Here is a 21,047-nt window from a genome sequence, read left to right on the forward strand (position 1 = left end):
AGAGAGAGGGAGACACAGAATTGGAAACAGGCTCCAGGCTCCGAGCCATCAGCCCAGAGCCTGACGCGGGGCTCGAACTCACGGACCGCGAGATCGTGACCTGGCTGAAGTCGGATGCTTAACCGACTGCGCCACCCAGGCGCCCCAGATTTTTCTTGTTTTTGATGACTGTATTTCTTCAACACTTGAGTAGCACACTCCACTGAGTTCTTTTGCATCTCCTCCAACATATTGGCAGTTTTGATCAAGACCTTTTAGTAGCAAGTGGTTACAGAGGAGTAGGGGGTGGCCAATTGCAATGGTCTCCTGGGGTAGAGGCTGGCGACCTGGTGGGAGCTAATGTGCTATCCAAGCCCTAGCATCTAAGGAGCTCCATGCCAGCTGCTGCTGTCTAGTCTGTCTCTATGTATTTTGTGATTTCCTCTTTGATTTCTGGGTTAGCTCATTCATTGTTTACTAGCATGTTATTTAGCCTTCATGTGTTTGTGTTCTTTCTAGGATTTTTCTTGTCATTGCTTTCTAGTTTCATACTGTGTGATTAGAACGGATGCATGATATGATTTCAGTCTTTTTGAATTTATTGAGACTTGTTTTATGGTCTAACATGTAATCCATTCTGGGGAATGTTCCATGTACACTTGAAAGGAATGCATATTCTGAGGTGCCTGGTTGGCTCAGTCTGTTAAGCGTCCAACTCTTGATTTTTGCTTAGGTCATGATCACATCATTCATGAGATGGAGCCCTGTGTCAGGCTCTGCACTGACAGCATGGAGCCTGTTTGGGATTCTCTCTCTCCCTCTCTTTCTGCTCTTCCCAACTCATATTTGCACACGTTCTCTCTTAAATAAACTTAAAAAAAAAAGAATGTGTGGTCACTGTTTTAGGATGGTGGGATGTTCTGAATACATCTGAATGTTTTGAGATACAGTGTTCTAAATACATCTGTCTGGACAAGTGACTCATTCATTCAAAGCCACTGTTGCCTTGTTGATCTTCTATCTGTATTATCTATCCCATTAAGTGGGGGGTTAAAGTCCCCTACTATTATTGTATTACTGAAATTCTTTCCTTTGTCTTTTAACAGTTACTCTATTTAAGTGCTTTCATGTTGGGTGCATAAATATTTATCATTGTTATACATTCTCTTGTTGGATTGTGCCCTTTATCATTATGTAGTTTTCTTTGTCTCTTGTCACAGTCATTGTTTTAAAATTTATTTTGTTCAATATAAATATTGCTACCCCAGCTTTCTTTTCACTTCTATTTTGTATGATTAATGTTTTGTCATCCCTTCACTTTCAGTCTGTGTGTATTTAGGTATGAAGTGAGTGACTTGTAGGCAGCATATAGATGGATCTTTTTTATGTATTCAGTCACCATATGTCTTTTGATTGCATCATTTAGTTCATTTACGTACAGAGTGATTCTAGGTGGGGGTGCCTGGGTGGCTCAGTTGGTTAAGCTTCTGACTTCAGTTTGTGATCTCGAGGTTTGTGAGTTTGAGCTCCACATCAGGCTCTCTACTGTCAGTGCAGAGCCTGCTTTGGATCCTTTGTCCCCCTCTCTCTCTGCCTCTTCCCTGCTTGCTCTCTCTCTCTCTCTCTCTCTCTCTCTCTTTCTCTCTCTCTCATAGACATACATCAAAAAAAGTAATTATCAGTAGGTATGTACTTCTTGTCATTTTGTTACCTACTTTATAGTTGTTTTTGTAGTTCTCTGTTCCTTTTTTCTCTTGCTTTCTTCCCTTGCTGTTCGATGGATTTCTTTAGTGATATTCTTTTTTTTTTTTTTTAATTTTTTTTTCAACGTTTATTTATTTTTGGGACAGAGAGAGACAGAGCATGAACGGGGGAGGGGCAGAGAGAGAGGGAGACACAGAATTGGGAACAGGCTCCAGGCTCTGAGCCATCAGCCCAGAGCCTGACGCGGGGCTCGAACTCACGGACCGCGAGATCGTGACCTGGCTGAAGTCGGACGCTTAACCGACTGTGCCACCCAGGCGCCCCTCTTTAGTGATATTCTTAGGGATTCCTTTCTGTTCATTTTTTGCATATGAATTACAGATGTTTAATTTGTTGTTACCGTTAAGTTCACATACAACATCGTATGCATATAACCATCTATGTTAAGTTGAAGGTCATTTACTTTAAACCCATAAACCCATTCTTCTTTTTTTTTTTTTAATGTTTATTTTTGAGAGAGAGAGACACAGCGCAAGTGGGGGAGGGGCAGAGAGAGAGGGAGACACAGAATCTGACAGCTCAGCAGAGAGCCCGATGCAGGGCTCAAACCCATGAACCATGAGATCATGACCTGAGCTGATGTAGGACGCTTAACTGACTGAACCACCCAGGCGCCCCTTGATCTACTGCTTTTATTATGTTTGTATTTACCTGTGAAATTTTTTCATTTTTTCATTTTCTTACTCTTGACTACAGCCTTTTCTTTCCACTCAGAAAATTCCCTTTAGTTTTGTTGGTATGGGAAACTGTTTATCTCTCCTTGTAGTTTGAATGATAGTCCTGTTGGATAGAGTATTCTTGGCTGCAGGTTTTTTTCCTTTAAGCACCCTGAGTATATCATGCCACTCCCTTTTGCCTGCAGTGTTTCTGCTGAAAACTCAGCTGATAGCCTTATAAATTTTCCCTTGTATGTAACTGTTTTCTTTTCTCTTGCTGTTTTTTTTTAAAGTTTTTTTTTTTTTAAATGTTTATTTGTGTTGGAGAGACAGAGAGAGACAGAGCACGAGCCGGGGAGGGGCAGAGAGAGAGGGAGACACAGAATCCGAAGCAGGCTCCAGACTCTGAGCTGTCAGCCCAGAGCCCGACGCGGGGCTCGAACTCACGAACTGTGAGATCATGACCTGAGCGAAGTCGGACGCTTAACCAACTGAGCCACCCAGGCGCCCCTCTCTTGCTGTTTTTAAAATTCTCTTGTTATTACTCCTTTTTCCACTGTGTTATGTATCATGGTGTGGACCTCCTTGTGGTGATTTTATTGGCAGTTCATTGTGCCTCCTAGATATGGGTGTCTCTTTCTTTCCCCAGAATTGGGAAGTTTTCAGCTATTCTTTCTTCACATCAGTTTTCTTTTCCCTCTTCTCTCTCTTCTCCTTCTGGGATCCCTATCATGAGAATGTTATTGCACTTGATGATGTCACTCAGTTCTTTTAACCTATTCCAATTTTCATCATTCTCTTTTTCTGTTCAGCTTGGTTGCTTTCTTTACTCTCTCTTCCAATTTCCGTATCCGTTCTTTTGTGTTTTCTAGTCTGATGTTGATTCCCTCTAGTGTATACATTTTTAATTTCAGATATTGAGTTCTTCATCTCTGGTTCTTTTTTCTTTCCCTTTTGTGATAGTCTCACGGAGGTCTTTCAGTCTTTTCTCAAGTTCCATAAGTATCTTTGTGACCCTTTGAATGCGTTATCAGATACATTGCTTATCTCCATTTCATTTAGCTCTTTTGCTGTGATTTCCTATTCTTTCATTTGGGACATATTCCTATGTCTCCTCATTTTATCTAAGTCTGTGTCTTTGTTTCTATGTATTAGGAAAATCAGCTGTGTCTCCTGTTCTTGAAAGTGTGGCTTTATGAAGAAGAGTTCCAGTGGTGCCCTGTAGTACAGCGTCTCCTGTTCACGAGAACCAGGCACTTCAGGGGTGTCCCCTATGTGTGTTGCGTGCACCCTCCTATGTGTGTTGTGGCTGAGCTGTGTTTGCTTCAAGTCCAGTTGGTTGGAGTGGCCCAGCTTCTCTGTTGTTTTCAGGGTTTGGTTGCCATGCCGTTAAGTTGCTAGTCTGGGGCTGCTGTGGGCTTGTAGTTGGGTGGTGTCAGCAGTCAGACCAAATGCCTGCCCTCAGCTTGTGTGCTGCAGCTGTGGTAACACTGAACTGCGGGACACTTTTCCTGTGTTGTCCCCTGAGAGGCTTTTGTTCGTTGGCAGGTCTGATATCAGACCAGGTGCCTGCCCCCAGTAAGTCTGCTGAGGCTGCAGTTGCACTGGTGTGTGTAGTTCTCTTCCCCTCTCCCCAGGCACAGGGAGTGGTGCTGTTCCCTGATTGGGCTTCTTATAGGATGTGTTGTAGCAGGAGCTGCTTTGGAGGGATGCTTGCCAAGTTGGACAGGGTTGGATGGGGCAGATCCACAGGAGAACACGGGCAGGGTATGTGGTGTTAGCTAGTGCAGTGGAGCATGTTCCTAGAAATGTCCAGCTACCTAGGCTTGGGGGTGGGAGGAGAAATGGCACCGGCCAGATCTTTTGTTCTTAAGTCTCCTAAAGATTCCTGCCTGTCCAGCACATGTTCTGAGATTAAATAACACTTCTTCCTACGTATCCCAGGTGCTTTTCAAATTGCTGCTTTTATATTGGGTCTTTCAGGGCAAGGACTCAATTTCCTAATACCTTCTGGCTTTCCCAGAGTCAAGCCTGCTGATTTTAAATACCTGGAGTTAAGCCCCACCGGTTGTAAAAACTCATGTAGTTAATCCCTACTGGTTTTCAAAGCCAAATGTTATGGAAATTTGTCTTTCCAGTGCAAGTCCCGATGCCTGATATTGGGTGGGTATTGTATGGACATAATTCTTTTGTTGTCTGTACTTTTGGTGTTATATTCAAGAAATCATTGCCATATCCAATGTCATGAAGCTTTTCCTCTGTTTTCTTCTAACAGTTTTATAGTTTCGGGCTTTAAATTTAGATCCTTAATGCATTTTGAGTTAATTTATGCATATGGTATAAAGAGTCTAACTTCATTCTTTTGTGTGTTGGTTATCTGCTTTTTAGGTAATGTCTTTTTATAACTGGTAATTTTCTTGGCTTTGATGTCTGTGTTATGAGATAATGTGTCTCCTTCAGTTTACTTTTAAGTACTGTTAGCATGGTATATCTGTTTCTATCCTTTACATTAATTTATTTGTATTTTTATACTTAAAAGTTGGTGTTGTTTCATAGGCAATTTAATGTTGAGTCACACTTCTTATGCAGTCTGACAATCTTTTTTTTTTTAATGCCTTTATTTGAGATAATTTTAGGTTTATTTGCAGTTGTAAGAAATAATCTTGTATACCCTTCATCCAGTTTTCCTCAATGGTAATATCTGACATAGCTTTAGTACAATATCACAACCTGCAAATTGACACTGATTCATGTGACCACATCATAGTCAAGGTCTAGTTCCAACACAAGTATCTTTTTTTCCAGTTCCATCACAAATACCTTTTACAAACCCAGGCATTCCTCACTTCTCATCTTTCCCTAACCCCTAAACCACTAATATGTTCTCCATCTCTATACTTTGGTCATTTTGAAAATGTTACATAAATGGAATCATATATTCCAAAAGCATGTAACCCTTTGAGGTTGGCTTTTTTTTTTCTTCATTCAGCATGTTACATGTTTTAGTGGCTAACTTTTTAAAAAATTGCTGAGTAGTATTCCATAATCTGTGCCTTTTTTGTTTGTTGGTGTTTAGGCCGTTTATATTTAACATGATTTGATATAGTTGGGTTTAAATCAGTCATCCTTCTCAGATTATTACAACTATGGCCCTGGGGCTAAATCATGCCTACCAGTTGTTTTTATAAATTTTTATTGGAACACAATTATGCTCAGTTATTTACTGTTGACTGTGGTTGCTATGGTGTTTCAGTGGCAAAGTTGAGTAGTTGTGATAGAAACCTCATGTCCCATTGAGGCTAAAGTATTTACTTTTTGGGTCATTTACAGACAAAGATTGCTGACCCTGTCCTAGACCAATCTTGTTCTTTTATAAATGAAGAAACTGAGAATTAGAGATGTGTATGGACATGCAGTTGATTTTTGTGTGTTGACTTTGTAGTCTACTTTGCTGAATTCATTAATTCTGCAGGTTTTTTTGTGGAGTCTTTGGGATATTCTGCCTATAAGATCATATCATCTATGAGTAGAGGTAATCTTCTCTCTAATTTGCATGCCTTTTATTTCTTCTTGACTAAGTGCTCTGGCTAGAACTTGCAGTACTCTTGAATAGAAGTGGTGAAGGATGGGCATCCTTGCCTTGTTTCTGATTTTAGCAAAAATGTGTTCTTTCACCATTGAGTATGATGTTCACTGTGAGTTTTTCATGAATGGCTTTTATTATGTTGAGGTAGTTTCCTTCTGTTTGTAGTTTGTTCAGTGTTTTTTATCTTGAAAGTGTGTTGAGTATTATGAAACTATTTTTCTGCATCAGTTGAGATGATCATGTGGTTTTTTTTCTTTCATTTTGATATAGTGTACTATATTTATTCATTTTTATATGTTGAACCACCTTGCATTCCAGAAATAAATCCCACTTGGTCATTGTGTATAATCCTTTTAATATGTCACCGATTTTGTTTGCTATTATTTTGTTGAGGATTTTGCGTTACTGTTCATTAAGATTTATAGGTTTGTAGTTTTTTCATAGTCTTTGTCTCTGATATCAAGGTAATGCTGACCTCACAGAATGAGATGGGAAATATTCTGCCCTTGTCAATTTTTGGGAAATGTTATGAAGGAATAATATTAGTTCTTTAAATAAAATGCTTGGTAGAATTCACCAGTGAAGCCGTTAGGTCCAGGTCTTTAATTTTGGGGGAGATTTTTGATTATTGATGTAATAATTGATTCTTATTTTTAAGTTTATTAATTTATTTTGAGAGAGAGAGCATGAGTGGGGAGGAGCAGAGGGAGAGGAGAGAGAATCCCAAGCAGGCCCCACAGTCTCAGTGCAGAGCCCAATGTGGGGCTCAGTCTCACAAACTGTGAGATCATGGACCTGAGCTGAAATCAAGAGTCGATCACTCAACCAATTAAGCCTCTGAGACACCCCAATAATTGATTCTTAGTAGTTGTAAGTTTCTATTTATATTTTCTATTTCTTTGTGATTTAGGTTTTATTTCCTAGGAACTTGTCTATTTCATATTCAATTTGTTGATGTATAATTGTTCATAGTATTCTTTTATAATTATTTTTATTTTTGTAGAGTCAGAAGTAATGTCCCCATTTTCATTTCTAATTTTACTAATTTGAGCCTTCTCTTTGTCTTAGTTGATTTACCTGAAATTTTGTCAATTGTATTGATTTCTTCAAAGAACCAACTTTTGGGTTGTTTTCTTCTGCCGTTTATCTGTTTTCTGTTTTATTTATTTTTTACTCTATATTTCATTTCTTCTGCTAGTTTGGGTTTAGTTTTCCTTTTCTGGTTTCTTAATTTGTAAAGCTAGGTTATTGATTTGAGATTTTTAAAAAATGTGTTTATAATCATAAGTTTCCTACTTAGCACTGCTTTCACTGTGGCTCCTGTAAGTTTTGGTATATTGTGTTTTTATTTTCCTTTGCTTCTAAGTATTTTCTTTGTTTTTTTCCCCTAATGTTTATTTTTGAGAGAGAGAGAGAGAGGGTGCAAGCAGGGGAGGGACAGAGAAAGAGGGGAACCGAGGATCCAAAGCAGGCTCTGTGTTGACAACAGACAGCCTGATGTGGGGCTCGAACTCACAAACCATGGGACCATGACCTGAGCCGAAGCCAGATGCTTAACCAACTGAGCCACACAGGTGTCCCATGCTTCTAAGTGTTTTCTAATTTCCCTTGTGATTACCTCTTTGATGCATTGGTTGTTTTTGAAAGGGTATTAATTTTCCCATTTCTTCCAATTTTCCATTGTTCTTTTATCATTGATTTCTAACTTCATCCTGATGTGATTCAAGAGGATACTTGGGGGAGGGGCCAACATGGCAGAGAAGTAAGGGGATCTGAACTTCCTGCGTCTCTCAAACAAAGAAGTGTTGAAGCCAAAGGACTTTGAGCCCCAAGAGTTTGGGAGGAAAAGAGACTGGGTTGCTACCAGGAGTACACCGGGACAACCTGCCGGGCCATAGGTGTGTGATTGTGAACTGGCAGAGATAAAACAAATGGAGGGGAGGGATCCCCTTCTGTGGAGAGACAAAGGGAAAGAAAGAGCGGCTGGGGAAGCATAAGACTGTATCTGGACAAGAGAAGAACCATGACGGGGATGGAGAAAGATCCAATCTCTAATTGTGGGCCTTTCTCCGGATTGGGGCCAGCTGCCCTGTTTGTGCACCTGGGGAGGAGGGGAGCCAGCCCTGGGCTCGGTGGCTAGGTCAGGGGTGCAGTCTGCAGTAGGAGAAAGTGATCCCCTCCCTTGGAGTGCTGTGGGACAGGACAAAGCCTGTCGGGGGACCACATATGGGGTGGCGAAGAGCTGTGCTTCCCCAATACCAGGGAGCATGGAGCGGGAGTTTGAATCCTAGCCAAGTGCTGGGGCATGGGAGTCGGTGGAATGAAACGAACTGCCTCGTTTGTGCCTGCGGCACAGTGAGGACGGCTTTTACAGAGTAGTTTGGGTCACTGGTCTGTGGAGGAGAGACTGGCGGGGAGGAGGGTGTCGTCATTTTTCTCCCCACCACCACCAAGGTGGGACCTCAGGGATCAGACAGTAGGGCCCACACTGGAGGCGGGACCCCCCTACATCAAACCACACCACTCTGCGCCTGGTAACTGCATATCTACTAGAGCGGCATAGATGCTGAGGAACTAGATGGCCCCTCCTTCAGACCAGCGCTGCTGCATTGCCTGGATTAATTTGCAGACAATTCTTATTATATAGATATATTTTTCCTTCCTTTTCTCCTTATCTCTTCCCTCCTGTAGTCTGGGTACGCTGGTTGTTGGTTTGTTTAAGCAGACATACTTAATCCATTCTCTTGATACATGTTCTGTACCTCTATCTTTGCTTTCTCTCTGGAATAATTAAGCTGTATAGTTTCTCCGTCTGGACAACCTTACCTTCTTTTATTTTTCCCCCGGCCTGCTCCTTTACTTTCCTTTCTGTCCTTCTGGATTAAGCCATTTAGTCTCTCTGCCTCGTCAGTGTTTTTCTTTTTCCCTACCCTTGTCATTTCTCTCTTTGTATGTGCTCTTCCATCAGTACCACCTCTACCCTGTTCTTTACTTGCAGCTGGTGTTTCTGTTTTTTTGCTTTTGGGTTGTTTTTTTCCTTTCCTTTTCTTTTTTTATTTGTGTGTTTCTGTGTTTTGTTTTCTGTTTGTTTTCCTTTCCAGGGCTACTTCAAGGAACAAATCAAAGCACATCTGGTGGAGGGTCCAAAGCATCACTACGAGTAGGGAAATATAATAACCAAAGTCACAACAACACAAAGCAAGTAACACTCTCCAAAAAACACCTCCTGAAGGGCCAGGCCCTGGACAGTGTATGACCCCTCTTTAATATAACAGTGCTCACAGGTGCAGAGCACATAACAAACTTTTAAAACACATAAGGTACAGAAAACTAGCCAAAATGATGAAACAGAAGAATTCTCCTCAAAAGATATTCCAGGAAGAAATGACAGCTAAAGTATTGATCAAAACAGATATAAGATTAATTGGGCTTGAAAAAAGCATAGAAGACACTAGAGAATCTATTGCTGCAGAGATCAAGGAACTAGAAAATAGTAATGTTGAATTAAAAAGTGCTATAAATGAGGTGCAAAATAAAATAGAGGCAGTAACAGCAGGGATTGAAGAGGCAGAGGGGACAATAGGTGAATTAGAAGATAAAATTATGGAAAAAGAGGAAGCCGAGAAAAATATAAAAAAATTCTGGATCACAAGGGGAGAATTAGAGAACTAAGTGATTCAATGAAAGGGAACAATAGCCATATCATAGGAGTTCCAGAAGAAGAAGAAAAGAGATAGAAAGGGGCCAAAGGTGTACTTGAACATATCATAGCTGAGAACTTCCCCAAACAGACATTCACGTCCAGGGGGCACAGAGAACTCCCTTCAGGTGTAACTTGAATCGATCTTCTGTATGACATATCATAGTGAAACTGGCAAAATGCAAAGATAGAGAATTCTGAAAGCAGTTAGGGATAAACGGGCCTTAACATACATAAGGGTAGTAGCAGACCTATCTACTGAAACTTGGCGGGGCAGAAAAGAATGGTGGGCGACCTTCAATGTGATGAACAGGAAAAATATGCAGCCAAGAATCCTTTATCCAGCAAGCCTGTCATTCAGAATAGGAGAGATAAAGGTTTTCCCAGACAAAAAAAAAACAAAAACAAAAACAAAAAACAACAACAACAAAAAAAACTGAAGGAATTCGTCACCACTAAACCAGTCCTACAAGAGATCCTAAGGGGGATTCTGTGAGTGAAACGTTGCAAGGACCACAACGTACCAGAGATATCACTACAAGCATGAAACCTACAGATGACACAATGACTCCAAATCCCTATCTTTCAATAATAACACTGAATGTAAGTGGACTAAATGCTCCAATCAAAAGACATAGGGTATCAGAATGGATAAAAAAACAAGACCCATCTATTTGCTGTCTACAAGAGACCCTTTTTAGACCTGAGGACACCTTCAGATTGAAAGTGAGTGGATGGAGAACCATCTCTCAGGCTACTGGAAGTCAAAAGAAAGCTGGAGTAGCCATACTTACATCAGACAAACTAGATTTTAAACTTAAGGCTGTAACAAAAGATGAAGAAGGGCATTATATAATAATTGTGGGGGTCTGTCTATCAAGAAGAGCTAACAGTTATAAATATCTGTGCACTGAATTTGGAAGCACCCAAATACATAAAACAATCACAGACATAAGCAATCTTATTGGTTAGAATGTGGTAATTGTAGGGGGCTTTAATACTCCACTTACAATAATGGACAGATCATCTAGACAAAATCAGTAAAGAAACAAGGGCCTGAATGATACACTGGACCAGATGGACTTGACATATATTTAGAACTATTCATCCTTAAGCAGCAGAATATACTTTCTTCTTGAGTACACATGGAACATTCTCCAATATCACATACTGGGTCACAAAACAGCACTCAATAAATATAAAAGAATTGAGATCATACCATGCACACTTTCAGATCACAGTGCTATGAAACTTGAAATCCACCACAGGATAAAGCTTGGAAAACCTCCAAATACATGGAGGTTAAAGGACATTTTTGTAAAGAACGAATGGGTCAACCAGGCAATTAAAGAAGTTAAAAAAATATACAGAAACAAATGAAAATGAAAACACAACAGTCCAAACCCTTTGGAATGCAGCAAAGACAGTTCTACGTGGAAAATACATTGCAATTCAGGCCTGTCTCAAGAAACAAGAGAAATCCCCAATACAAAATCTAACAGCACACCTAAAGGAACTAGAAGCAGAACAACAAAGAAACCCAAACCCAGTAGAAGAAAAGAAATAAAGATCATAGAAGAAATAACACAAAATAAAAAAAAATCAGGATAACAGATTAATGAAACTAAGAGTTGGTTTTTTGAAAAAATAAAATTGATAAACCTCTAGCTAGGTTTCTCAAAAAGAGAGATGAGAGGACCCAAATAGATAAAATCACGCATGAAAATGGATTTATTACAATCAATCCCTCAGAAATACAAGCAATTATCAGTGAATACTGTGAAAAATTATATGTCAACAAACTGGACAACCTGGAAGAAATGGACAAATTTCTAAACACCCACACACAACCAAAACTCAAACAGGAAGAAATAGAAAATCTGAACAGACCCATAACTAGTGAAGAAATTGAATCAGTTATCAAAAATCTCCCAACAAATAAAGAGTCCAGGACCAGATGGCTTCCCTGGGGAATTCTACCAGACATTAAAGCGAGATAATACTTATCCTTCTCAAGCTGTTCCAAAAAATAGAAATGGAAGGAAAACTTCCAGACTCATTCTACGAAGCCAGCATTATTTTGATTCCCAAACCAGAGACCCAGCAAAAAAAAGAGAACTACAGGCCAATATCCCTGATGAATATGGATGCAAAAATTCTCAACAAGATTTGAGCAAGTCATATTCAACAGCATATAAAAAGAACTACTATGATCAAGTGGGATTCATTCCTGGGCTGCAGGGCTGGTTCAATATTCACAAATCAATCAATGTGATACATCACATTAATTAGATAAGAACCATATGATCCTGTCGATTGATGCATAAAAGCATTTGACAAAATTCAGCATCCTTTCTTATATTTCTTTTTATTTTTTATTTTTTAATATTTATTATTGAGGGCCAGAGAGACACAGAGCATGAGCAGGGGAAGGGCAGAGAGAGGGGGAGACACAGAATCTGAAGCAGACCGCAGGCTCTGAGTTGTCAGCACAGAGCCCGATGCAGGGCTCGAACTCACAAACTGCGAGATCATGACCCGAGCTGAAGTCGGTTGCCCAACTGATGGAGCCACCCAGGCGCCCCTCAGCATCCTTTTTTAATAAAGACCCTCAGGAAAGTTGGGATAGAAGGAACATACTTAAACATCGTAAAATCCATTTATGAAAAGCCCACAGCTAATATCCTCAATGGGGAAAAACTGAGAGCTTTCCCCCTGAGATCAGGAACACAACAGGATGTCCACTCTCACCACTGTTGTTTAACATAGTGTTGGAAGTCTAGCATCAGCAGTCAGACAACAAAATGAATTAAGAGGCATCAAAATTGGCAAAGATGATGTCAAACTTTCACTTTTTGCAGACAACATGATACTCTACATGGAAACCCGACAGACTCCACCAAAAGTCTGCTAGAACTGATACATGAACTCAGCAAAGTCTCAAAGTACAAAATCCAGGTACAGAAATTGGTTGCATTTTTATACACCAATTATGAAGCAACAGAAAGAGGTATCAAGAAATTGATCCCATTTATAGTTGCACCAAGAACCATAAAACAACTAGGAATAAACTTAACCAAAGATGTGAAAGATCTGTATGCTGAAAACTATAGAAAGCTTATGAAGGAAATTGAAGAAGATACAAAGAAATGGTAAAACATTCTGTGCTCATGGATTGGAAGAATAAATATTGTTAAAATGTCAATACTACCTAAAGCAGTCTACACATTCAATGCAATACCTATCAAAATTGCACCAGCATTCTTCTCAAAGCTAAAACAAACAATTCTAAAATTTGTATAGAACCACAAAGGACCCTGAATAGCTAAGGTAATACTGAAGAAGAAAACTAAAGCAGGAAGCATCACAATCCCAGACTTTAGTCTCTACTACAAAGCTGTAATCATCAAGACAGTATGGTATTGGCACAAAAACAGACACACAGACCAATGGGATAGAATAGAGAACCCAGAATTGGACCCACAAATATATGGCCAACTAATCTTTGACAAAGCAAGAAAGAGTATCCGATGGAAAAAAGACAGTCTCTTTAACAAATGGTGCTGGGAGAACTGGACAGCAACATGCAGAAGAATGAAACTAGATCACTTTCTTACACCATTCACAAAAATAAACTCAAAATGGATGAAGAACCTGCATGTGAGACAGGAAACCATCAAAACCCTAGAGGAGAAAGCAGGAAAAAACCTCTCTGACCTCAGCCGCAGCAATTTCTTACTTGACACATCTTCAAAGGCAAGGGAATTAAAAGCAAAAATGAACTATTGGAACCTCATGAAGATAAAAAGCTTCTGTACTGCAAAGGAAACAATCAGCAAAACTAAAAGGCAACCAATGGACTGGAAAAAGATATTTGCAAATGACATATTGGATAAAGGGCTAGTATCCAAAATCTATAAAGAACTCACCAAACTCCACACCTGAAAAACAAATAATCCAGTGAAGAAATGGGTAGAAGACATGAATAGACACTTTTCTAAAGAAGACATCCAGATGGCCAATGGACACATGAAACGTTGCTCAACATCACTCATCAGGGAAATACAAATCAAAACCACACTGAGATACCACCTCATGATGGTCAGAGTGGCTAAAGTGAACAAATCAGGAGACTATAGATGCTGGAGAGTATGTGGAGAAATGGGAACCCTCTTGCACTGTTGGTGGGAATGCAAACTGGTGCAGCCGCTCTGAAAAACAGTGTGGAGGTTCTTCAAAAAATTAAAAATAGAACTACCCTGTGATCCAGCAATAGCACTGCTAGGAATTACCCAAGGAATACAGGAGTGCTGATTCATAGGGGCACATGTACCCCAATGTTTATAGCAGCGCTTTCAACAATAGTCAAATTTGGAAAGAGACTAAATGTCCAACAACTGATGAGTAGATAAAGAAGATTTGGTTTATATATACAGTGGGATACTACTTGGCAATGAGAAGGAATGAAATCTGGCTGTTTGCAGCAACGTGGATGGAACTGGAAGGTATTATGCTAAGTGAAATAATTCAGAGAAAGACAGATATCATAGGTTTTCACCCATATGTGGATCTTGAGAAACTTAATAGATGACCATGGGGAAAAGAAGGGGAAAAAAATAGTTAAAAACAGAGAGGGAGGGAGGCAAACCATAAAAGACTCTTAAGTACAGAGAACAAACTGAGGGTTGATGGGGGGTTGGGGAGAGGGGAAAGTGGGTGATAGTCATTAAGGAGGGCACTTGTTGGGACAAGCACTGGGTGTTGTATGGAAGCTGGTTTGAGAATAAATTATATTAAAAAATAAACATCAAAAAAATTTTTTAAAAAGTATACTTGGTATGCTGTGTATTTTTTTAAATCTGTGAGACTTAAATAGTGGCCTAATGTATTGTCTATCCTGAAAAATGTTCCACATGCACTTGAGAAGAATATGTATTATGTTGTTGGTGGACTGTTCTTTATATGGCTTAGATCTAGTTGGCTTACTGTGTTATTTAAGTCCTCTATGTCTTCTGTCTGTTTATCCTTTATTGTCAATGGAGTATGAAGTCTCCAATTATTATTATGGAACTATTTATTTTTCACTTGAGTTCTGTTAGTTTTTGCTTTGTATATTTTCATGATCTGTCATTATATGCATAAATGTTCTTGCTGTATTGATCCTTTTGTTAATACATAATATCCTTTTGTTTTTGTAACATTTTTTGACTTAGTCTGTTTTATCTGATATGCCATATTCTCTTTTGGTTACTTTTGGCATGGAAAATCTTTTTTTCCATCCTTTCCATTTTAACTTGTGTCTTTGGACACAGTTAGTAATTATTAAATTTTGGTTTAAATTTTTAAATTTTAATTAAAGGGTTTTTTAATGTTTACTTATTTTTGAAGGAGAGAGAGAGTGCTAGCATGAGAGGGGCAGAGAGAGAGGGAGACAGAATCTGAAGCAGGCCCCAGGCTCCAGGGTGTCAGCACAGAGCCTAATGCAGGACTCAAAGTCATGAACCGGGAGATTGTGACCTGAGCCAAAGTCAGATGCTTAATCGACTGAGTCACACAGGCACTCCTAATTTTATTTTTTAAATTTATTTTAAATTATTCCCTTGAATTGTAGAGGAAACAAGATCTGGTGTTGGAAACCAAAGTTATAGTAATAGCAGCTTTTACATTAATAATTGCTTTTTCTTCTTTAAATGTAGTAGTCTCTTAAACCTGTTGGAAACAAAAAGTGTAGTTACCAACCACTGCTACAGTAATACTAGGTTTTTTAGTCATACATGTGTTTACTTTCTTGAGCTCTTTGTTTTTCCATATGGCTTTGAGTTACTGTTAAGTGTTCTTTCATTTCACCTTGTAGGACTCTCTTGAATATTTCTTGCATGACAGGTCTAATGGTCACCAACTCTCCCAGCTTTTGTTTATCTAGGAATGTCTTATTTTCTCCTTCACTTTTGAAGGTCAGTATTGCCAGATATAATATCTTCGATTTGTCTTTTAATACCTTGAACATATCTGCCTATTCTATCTGGCTTCTGAAGTTTCTGATAAAAAAATCTGCTAAAACTCTTATTGAGGATTCCTGTGTCTGACAATTCACTTTTCTCTTGTTGTTTTCAGGAATCTCTTTTTATCTTTGGGTTTTGAAGGTTTGATTATGTCTTGATGTAGTTTCCTTTGAGTTCCTCTTTCTTAGAACTTATTGAATGCTTATATTGATGCTTTTAATCAAATTTGGGAAGTTTTCAGTTATTATTGCTTTAAATATTTTCTCTTCCCCTTTGTCTGTCTTACTCTTCTAGGATTCTCATAATGTGCATGTTGGTCTGTTTGCTGGTTCATAGGTCTTTTAGGTTTTGTTCGTGTTTTTTCAGTCTTTTTCTTTTTTTCTTCTGTATTTACCTGAGAGTTGATATTTCCCATTGTCTTGTCTTCAAGTTTGATAATTCTTTTTTTTTTTTTTTTTTTTTGCCTGTTCATATCTGTCACTGAGTGTCTCTAGTGACTTTTTCATTTCAATTATTGCACTTGTCACTTCCAGAAACTCTTTTCGGTCTCTATTTAGTTTTTCTTTTTCTTTTTTGAATGTATTGGTTATTTTCCTGATTTTCTTTATATCTTTAGTTCTTTGAGCATCTTTAAAGGAGTTTTTTTTAAGTCTTTACTATAAAATACTCCATTAGTTCTTTTTTAGTACAGTTTGTTGTCCCTCTCCCCACCCCACCCCTTGAATGGGCCATATTTCTGTTTCATTGTATCCCTTGTAATTTTTGTTGTTGTTGTTGAACACTGGGTATTTGAATCTAATAATGTAGTAATTCTGGAAATCATTGTTCAGATTAATTCTTCTTTAAGGTCTGCTATTTTTTGTTTTTGTTATTTTTCTTTATGTTTGTTGTAAGCCATCTCTGTGCTAATGATCAGCCTGAGGTATATAATTTAAGGTCTTCTCACATCTTTTCTGAGCATTTCCCTTGGCATGCATTGTCACTTTCTAATTTTCCTTATATATGCTCTTGTTTTTTATTGTCTTGACTGTGAAAAGGAGGAGGGGGGAACAAACAGTAAGAATGGAAAGGAAGGGCACGAGCCTTTTAAATTCCCTGCAAGGCATGTCAGCTGAGAGGGAGGGACTTATAACAGTAGGTGGAGGTGTATTACCAATGACTGTCCACCTCTTTACCTGCACTTCTGTGATCAGAAGCAGTAGTCAGCACTCAGCAGAGATCACTGATATTTGGAGGACTAGGTCCTTTTTGTCCACCCCAACTCCTGAAAATTGTGTAAGCTGCTCTAGGAACATGTACCCAGCTGCTTACTTGCGATCTGACTGAGGATGTGGGGATGGACAGGTGCTGTTGTACTTAATAGCTGAGGTTGACAAAATTAAACATTTCAGTCTTTCCCTGAAGTTGTAAGCCTTCCACAGACTCTACAGTTTGATTCTGCCAGTACAATTTTTGCCTAGGTATGGGAGATAGATTCCTGCTGCTTCTATTCCACCATCTTTCCAGAATTTTCAAATTAGATTTTAAAGGCATTCCTTCACTGATATAATTAGCTGAGGTAATTATTATGACATTTAGCATAGAGCTGCAAAGTTACTTGTTCTTAAGTAGTAATTTATGTGGTCATTTTATATCTAGTTTTGTAAACTATAATTATTAATGATACTTTTCTTTTGGTTTGTTTTTACGTGTTTTACTGTTTATTTTTCAGTCTCAGCCAATTGGACAATGGCAGTTTGGGTTTTGAAAAATGTCTGAAGGTTAGTGGGCTGCATCTACCTTCTGCTTCCTCCACACCCCTTTTAAGAGAATAAATGGAATATTTGAGAAGAGAGCTATATTAAAAAAAAGAGTGTTGCAAATGGCTTCAGAATCTGTGAATGCAAAACAAGCTAGGAATCACTGCACAAAGGGGAAAAGGCAACAGCACCAGCAAATAAAGAATAGGTCTTCAATTAGTGATGGTGATGGAGAAGACTCTTTTATCTTTGAAGCAAATGAAGCTTGGAAAGATTTTCATGGTTCCCTTCTTCGGTTTTATGAAAATGGAGAACTGTGTGATGTCACACTAAAGGTAAGACTTTTCTTCTTTTTCAAACTCTTTATTGTATTATGAAAAATGAAGGTTTCTATAACCATAGAGGGTGAATTTTTGGTATCATACTTGTTATAGTCAAAATGATTTTAGTCTCAATCCTTTTTTATTGAAGGTGAAAGGATATAAAGGAAGGTGAGTAAAGGAGGATTAGCACAAGGTAAACTTGTACTTATTAAGTATTAATATTCATTATTTCATAGTTAATTTAACTTCTGAGAGTTCTGGACCTTACAACAACAAATAGTTATTATTACTGAAATTAATAAATTGCTGTCGACCAGTAAGCTTTTAACTTGTGTATTTAAAAATCCTAGTATACTCACTTACTCTTAATGTAAGTTAAAAGTTAGGAATTCTTGGTTGTTTACTCAGCTGCAGTAGTATTTTAGTACATGTTCCTATTCTGGTAATTTAATCTCTACTTTAATATACATCTTTTTTTTAAAATTTTTTTTTTCAACGTTTTTTATTTTTATTTTTGGGACAGAGAGAGACAGAGCATGAACGGGGGAGGGGCAGAGAGAGAGGGAGACACAGAATCAGAAACAGGCTCCAGGCTCCGAGCCATCAGCCCAGAGCCTGACGCGGGGCTTGAACTCACGGACCGCGAGATCGTGACCTGGCTGAAGTCGGACGCTTAACCGACTGCGCCACCCAGGCGCCCCTTTAATCTCTACTTTAAAACAATGGTCTCTTAAGTGAGATTCTCTATACCTGATAATGAAGTAGAATCTATTTAGACTTGGATGAAAAGTGTAGTAAGTTTTAAGTCTGTGGTCTATAGACCACATGTTGTGTTATTCTGCTGCAAGAGACAGTTTTAGTAAAATTGGAAAAGTGATAAAACAGTGTGGAAGTCTAATTGTTCCTCATTACTTGTTTAAAGTACTTTTACTATTCTTATATCTCAGTGTAATATTAAATTTTTTTTTGATGATTCATATGCATCCATGAAGCATTTTCCACATTTGATTTGCCACTTTGGGATCTCTTAAATTTTGCTTTTGCTTTTGCTTTTGATCAGACAGCTTTTTAAAGCTGAGTCATAGGGATGGAAAGCATACTTGAAGAATCAGACGAGAGAATACTCAACAGGAGTCTATAAACTGAAAGCATAAGCTTTGAATTTTAGATCCAGAATGTCCAGGGGTATAGTATTATACTGTGGATAAATGAGCTATATTCTCTTTCCTTAAACTGTTACTGGTTTTATGTATTTCTAGGCCCTAAGATTTTGAGAAGAAAACCATTATATAATTCTAGCTCTGTGTGAAATTTAGCTATGTATATATATTTTAATGTGGAACACTTAAGTTCTTTTGTTCTGTATGTATATTGTTTAATTTTATGCCATTGCTCTAATTTTTAACCGTGGTGTGAAATTCAGTGACCCACACTGGCTTTAGCAAAAATAAAAATGTAAAATAGATTGTTGGAATTCAGTTATCATTCAGCAAATGGAAAATAATTAGAGTATTGATTTTATAAATTTTATAACTGAATTTTAGAATAATTTATATAACATATAACATACTGCATATAGATATTAAGTGAAAAATAGGGATATAGCCACTTAAAGACAACTCATAACTTTGTTTATTGTGTAACTTTAGCAATAGATTGAAATAAAAACTCCCAAAGAGTCAGTGGTTGAAAATTAAAATACTATGTTTTAAACACTGACAGGGGCGCATAGGTGGCTCAGTTGGTTAAGTGTCCAACTCTTGATTTCTGCTCAGGTCATGAGCTCGTGGTTCATGGGATCTAGTCCCACATTGGGCTCTGCCCTGGCAGTGCAGGGTCTGTGTGGGATTCTTTCTATCCCTCTCTTTCTTCCCTTTCCCTGCGCATTCTCCCTCTCTCAAAATAAATAAACATGAAAAAAATTAAAAAAAAAAAAAAGTAAACAGTGACATGAGAAACACTTCATTAGGCATGAGAATCACTTCAGTAATTTAAAGGGATCATCATTTTTATTTTTTCATCTGTAAAATTAGAGTGATGATTAGGTTTTTGTGAGGAATAAGTGAATTGGTACAAGTAACGTCCTTATGGCAGTGCTTGGTACATAATAATAAGTGTCAGCTCTTTGGATCATTATGTATACTACTATAATAGTTCCAAGAGTATCAGATAATTCTACCTATCGTGTATTCTGTTCCTATTCATTAGAAAGTGTTACAACTTAACCTCTTAACAGGTCTCTTACTGGATTTGTTTCTTAATTCTTTTTTTTTTTAATTTTTTTTAGCATTTATTCATTTTTGAGAGACCGAGAGAGACAGAGAATGAGTGGGGAAGGGGCAGAGAGAGAGAGAGACACACACACACAGAATCACAAGCAGGCTCCAGGCTCTGAGCTGTCAGCACAGAGCCCAACACGGGGCTCAAACTTACGAACCGTGAGTTCATGACCTGAGCTGAAGTCGGACACTCAACCGACTGAGCCACCCAGGCGCCCTGTGGATTTGTTTCTTAATTCTAATTCAACATTTCTTCAACTGTCAGAATTTAACTGTCATAGAACAATTAAGTCAAATAGGATTACAGATAATTCATAATGCCCTGTTCAACATAAATTTCACTTTTTATATTCATCTAATCTTAAGGATTATTCTCTGATATAAAGTCATCTCCTATTTTTTTTTTAATTAGTATGTTTCCTTTGACCATTATTAAGACAAACATTTTAGAAAGACAGTCATTGGGGCACCCAGCTGGCTCAGTCAGTGGAGTGTGCAACTCTTGATCTCAGAGTTGTAAGTTTGAGCCTTTGTATGTAGAAATTACTTAAAAAGAAAATCTTTTAAAAAAAACAAACAGTTATCCAAATATATTTTATTGTCCATATATAAGGTCATTAGCCAATTTTAAAATTCCAAAATGAGCACTTATATTGGAAACAAAAAAAAAAGTTAATTTAGCAGATACTTACTAAGGTCTTACCCTAGTATATGGAAAGTATAAATAAATTTGAGTAATATTCTGTTCTTGCCTTGAGGGTATTTGAAATTTATCCAGAGAAAGGCACATACACACCTAACTATAATATAATTTAGTGATTATCATTTTTGTGTTATTTTTATGGCAGCATAGGAGAGATCTATGAATTATGCCTGAAAGGTGATTGGAAAGGCTTCACATAAGAGATTATTATCTTGAGGTCATTCCAGGGAGAGGTGAAATTTGCTTATATATTTTCTTTGTTTATTAGGGAAAAATTTTATTTTTTAATTTATTTCTTAGATGTTTATTTTAAGAG

At 38.0% G+C, this 21,047-nt stretch overlaps 1 protein-coding gene across 2 annotated transcripts in view; it reads left to right on the forward strand.

Annotated features, from left to right (window-relative positions):
* The window catches only part of KLHL8 (kelch like family member 8), a 79,862-nt gene that overhangs the window by 35,255 nt on the left and 23,560 nt on the right, over positions 1–21,047 (forward strand). For both annotated transcript variants that reach the window (XM_043572226.1, XM_043572227.1), the window contains exon 2: positions 17,399–17,761. In XM_043572226.1, the coding sequence (XP_043428161.1) occupies positions 17,549–17,761 (213 nt within the window). In that variant the 5' untranslated portion in view covers positions 17,399–17,548. The remainder of the gene's footprint in view (positions 1–17,398; positions 17,762–21,047) is intronic.

This window comes from Prionailurus bengalensis, chromosome B1, assembly GCF_016509475.1.
Source record: "Prionailurus bengalensis isolate Pbe53 chromosome B1, Fcat_Pben_1.1_paternal_pri, whole genome shotgun sequence".
Lineage (NCBI taxonomy): Eukaryota > Metazoa > Chordata > Mammalia > Carnivora > Felidae > Prionailurus > Prionailurus bengalensis.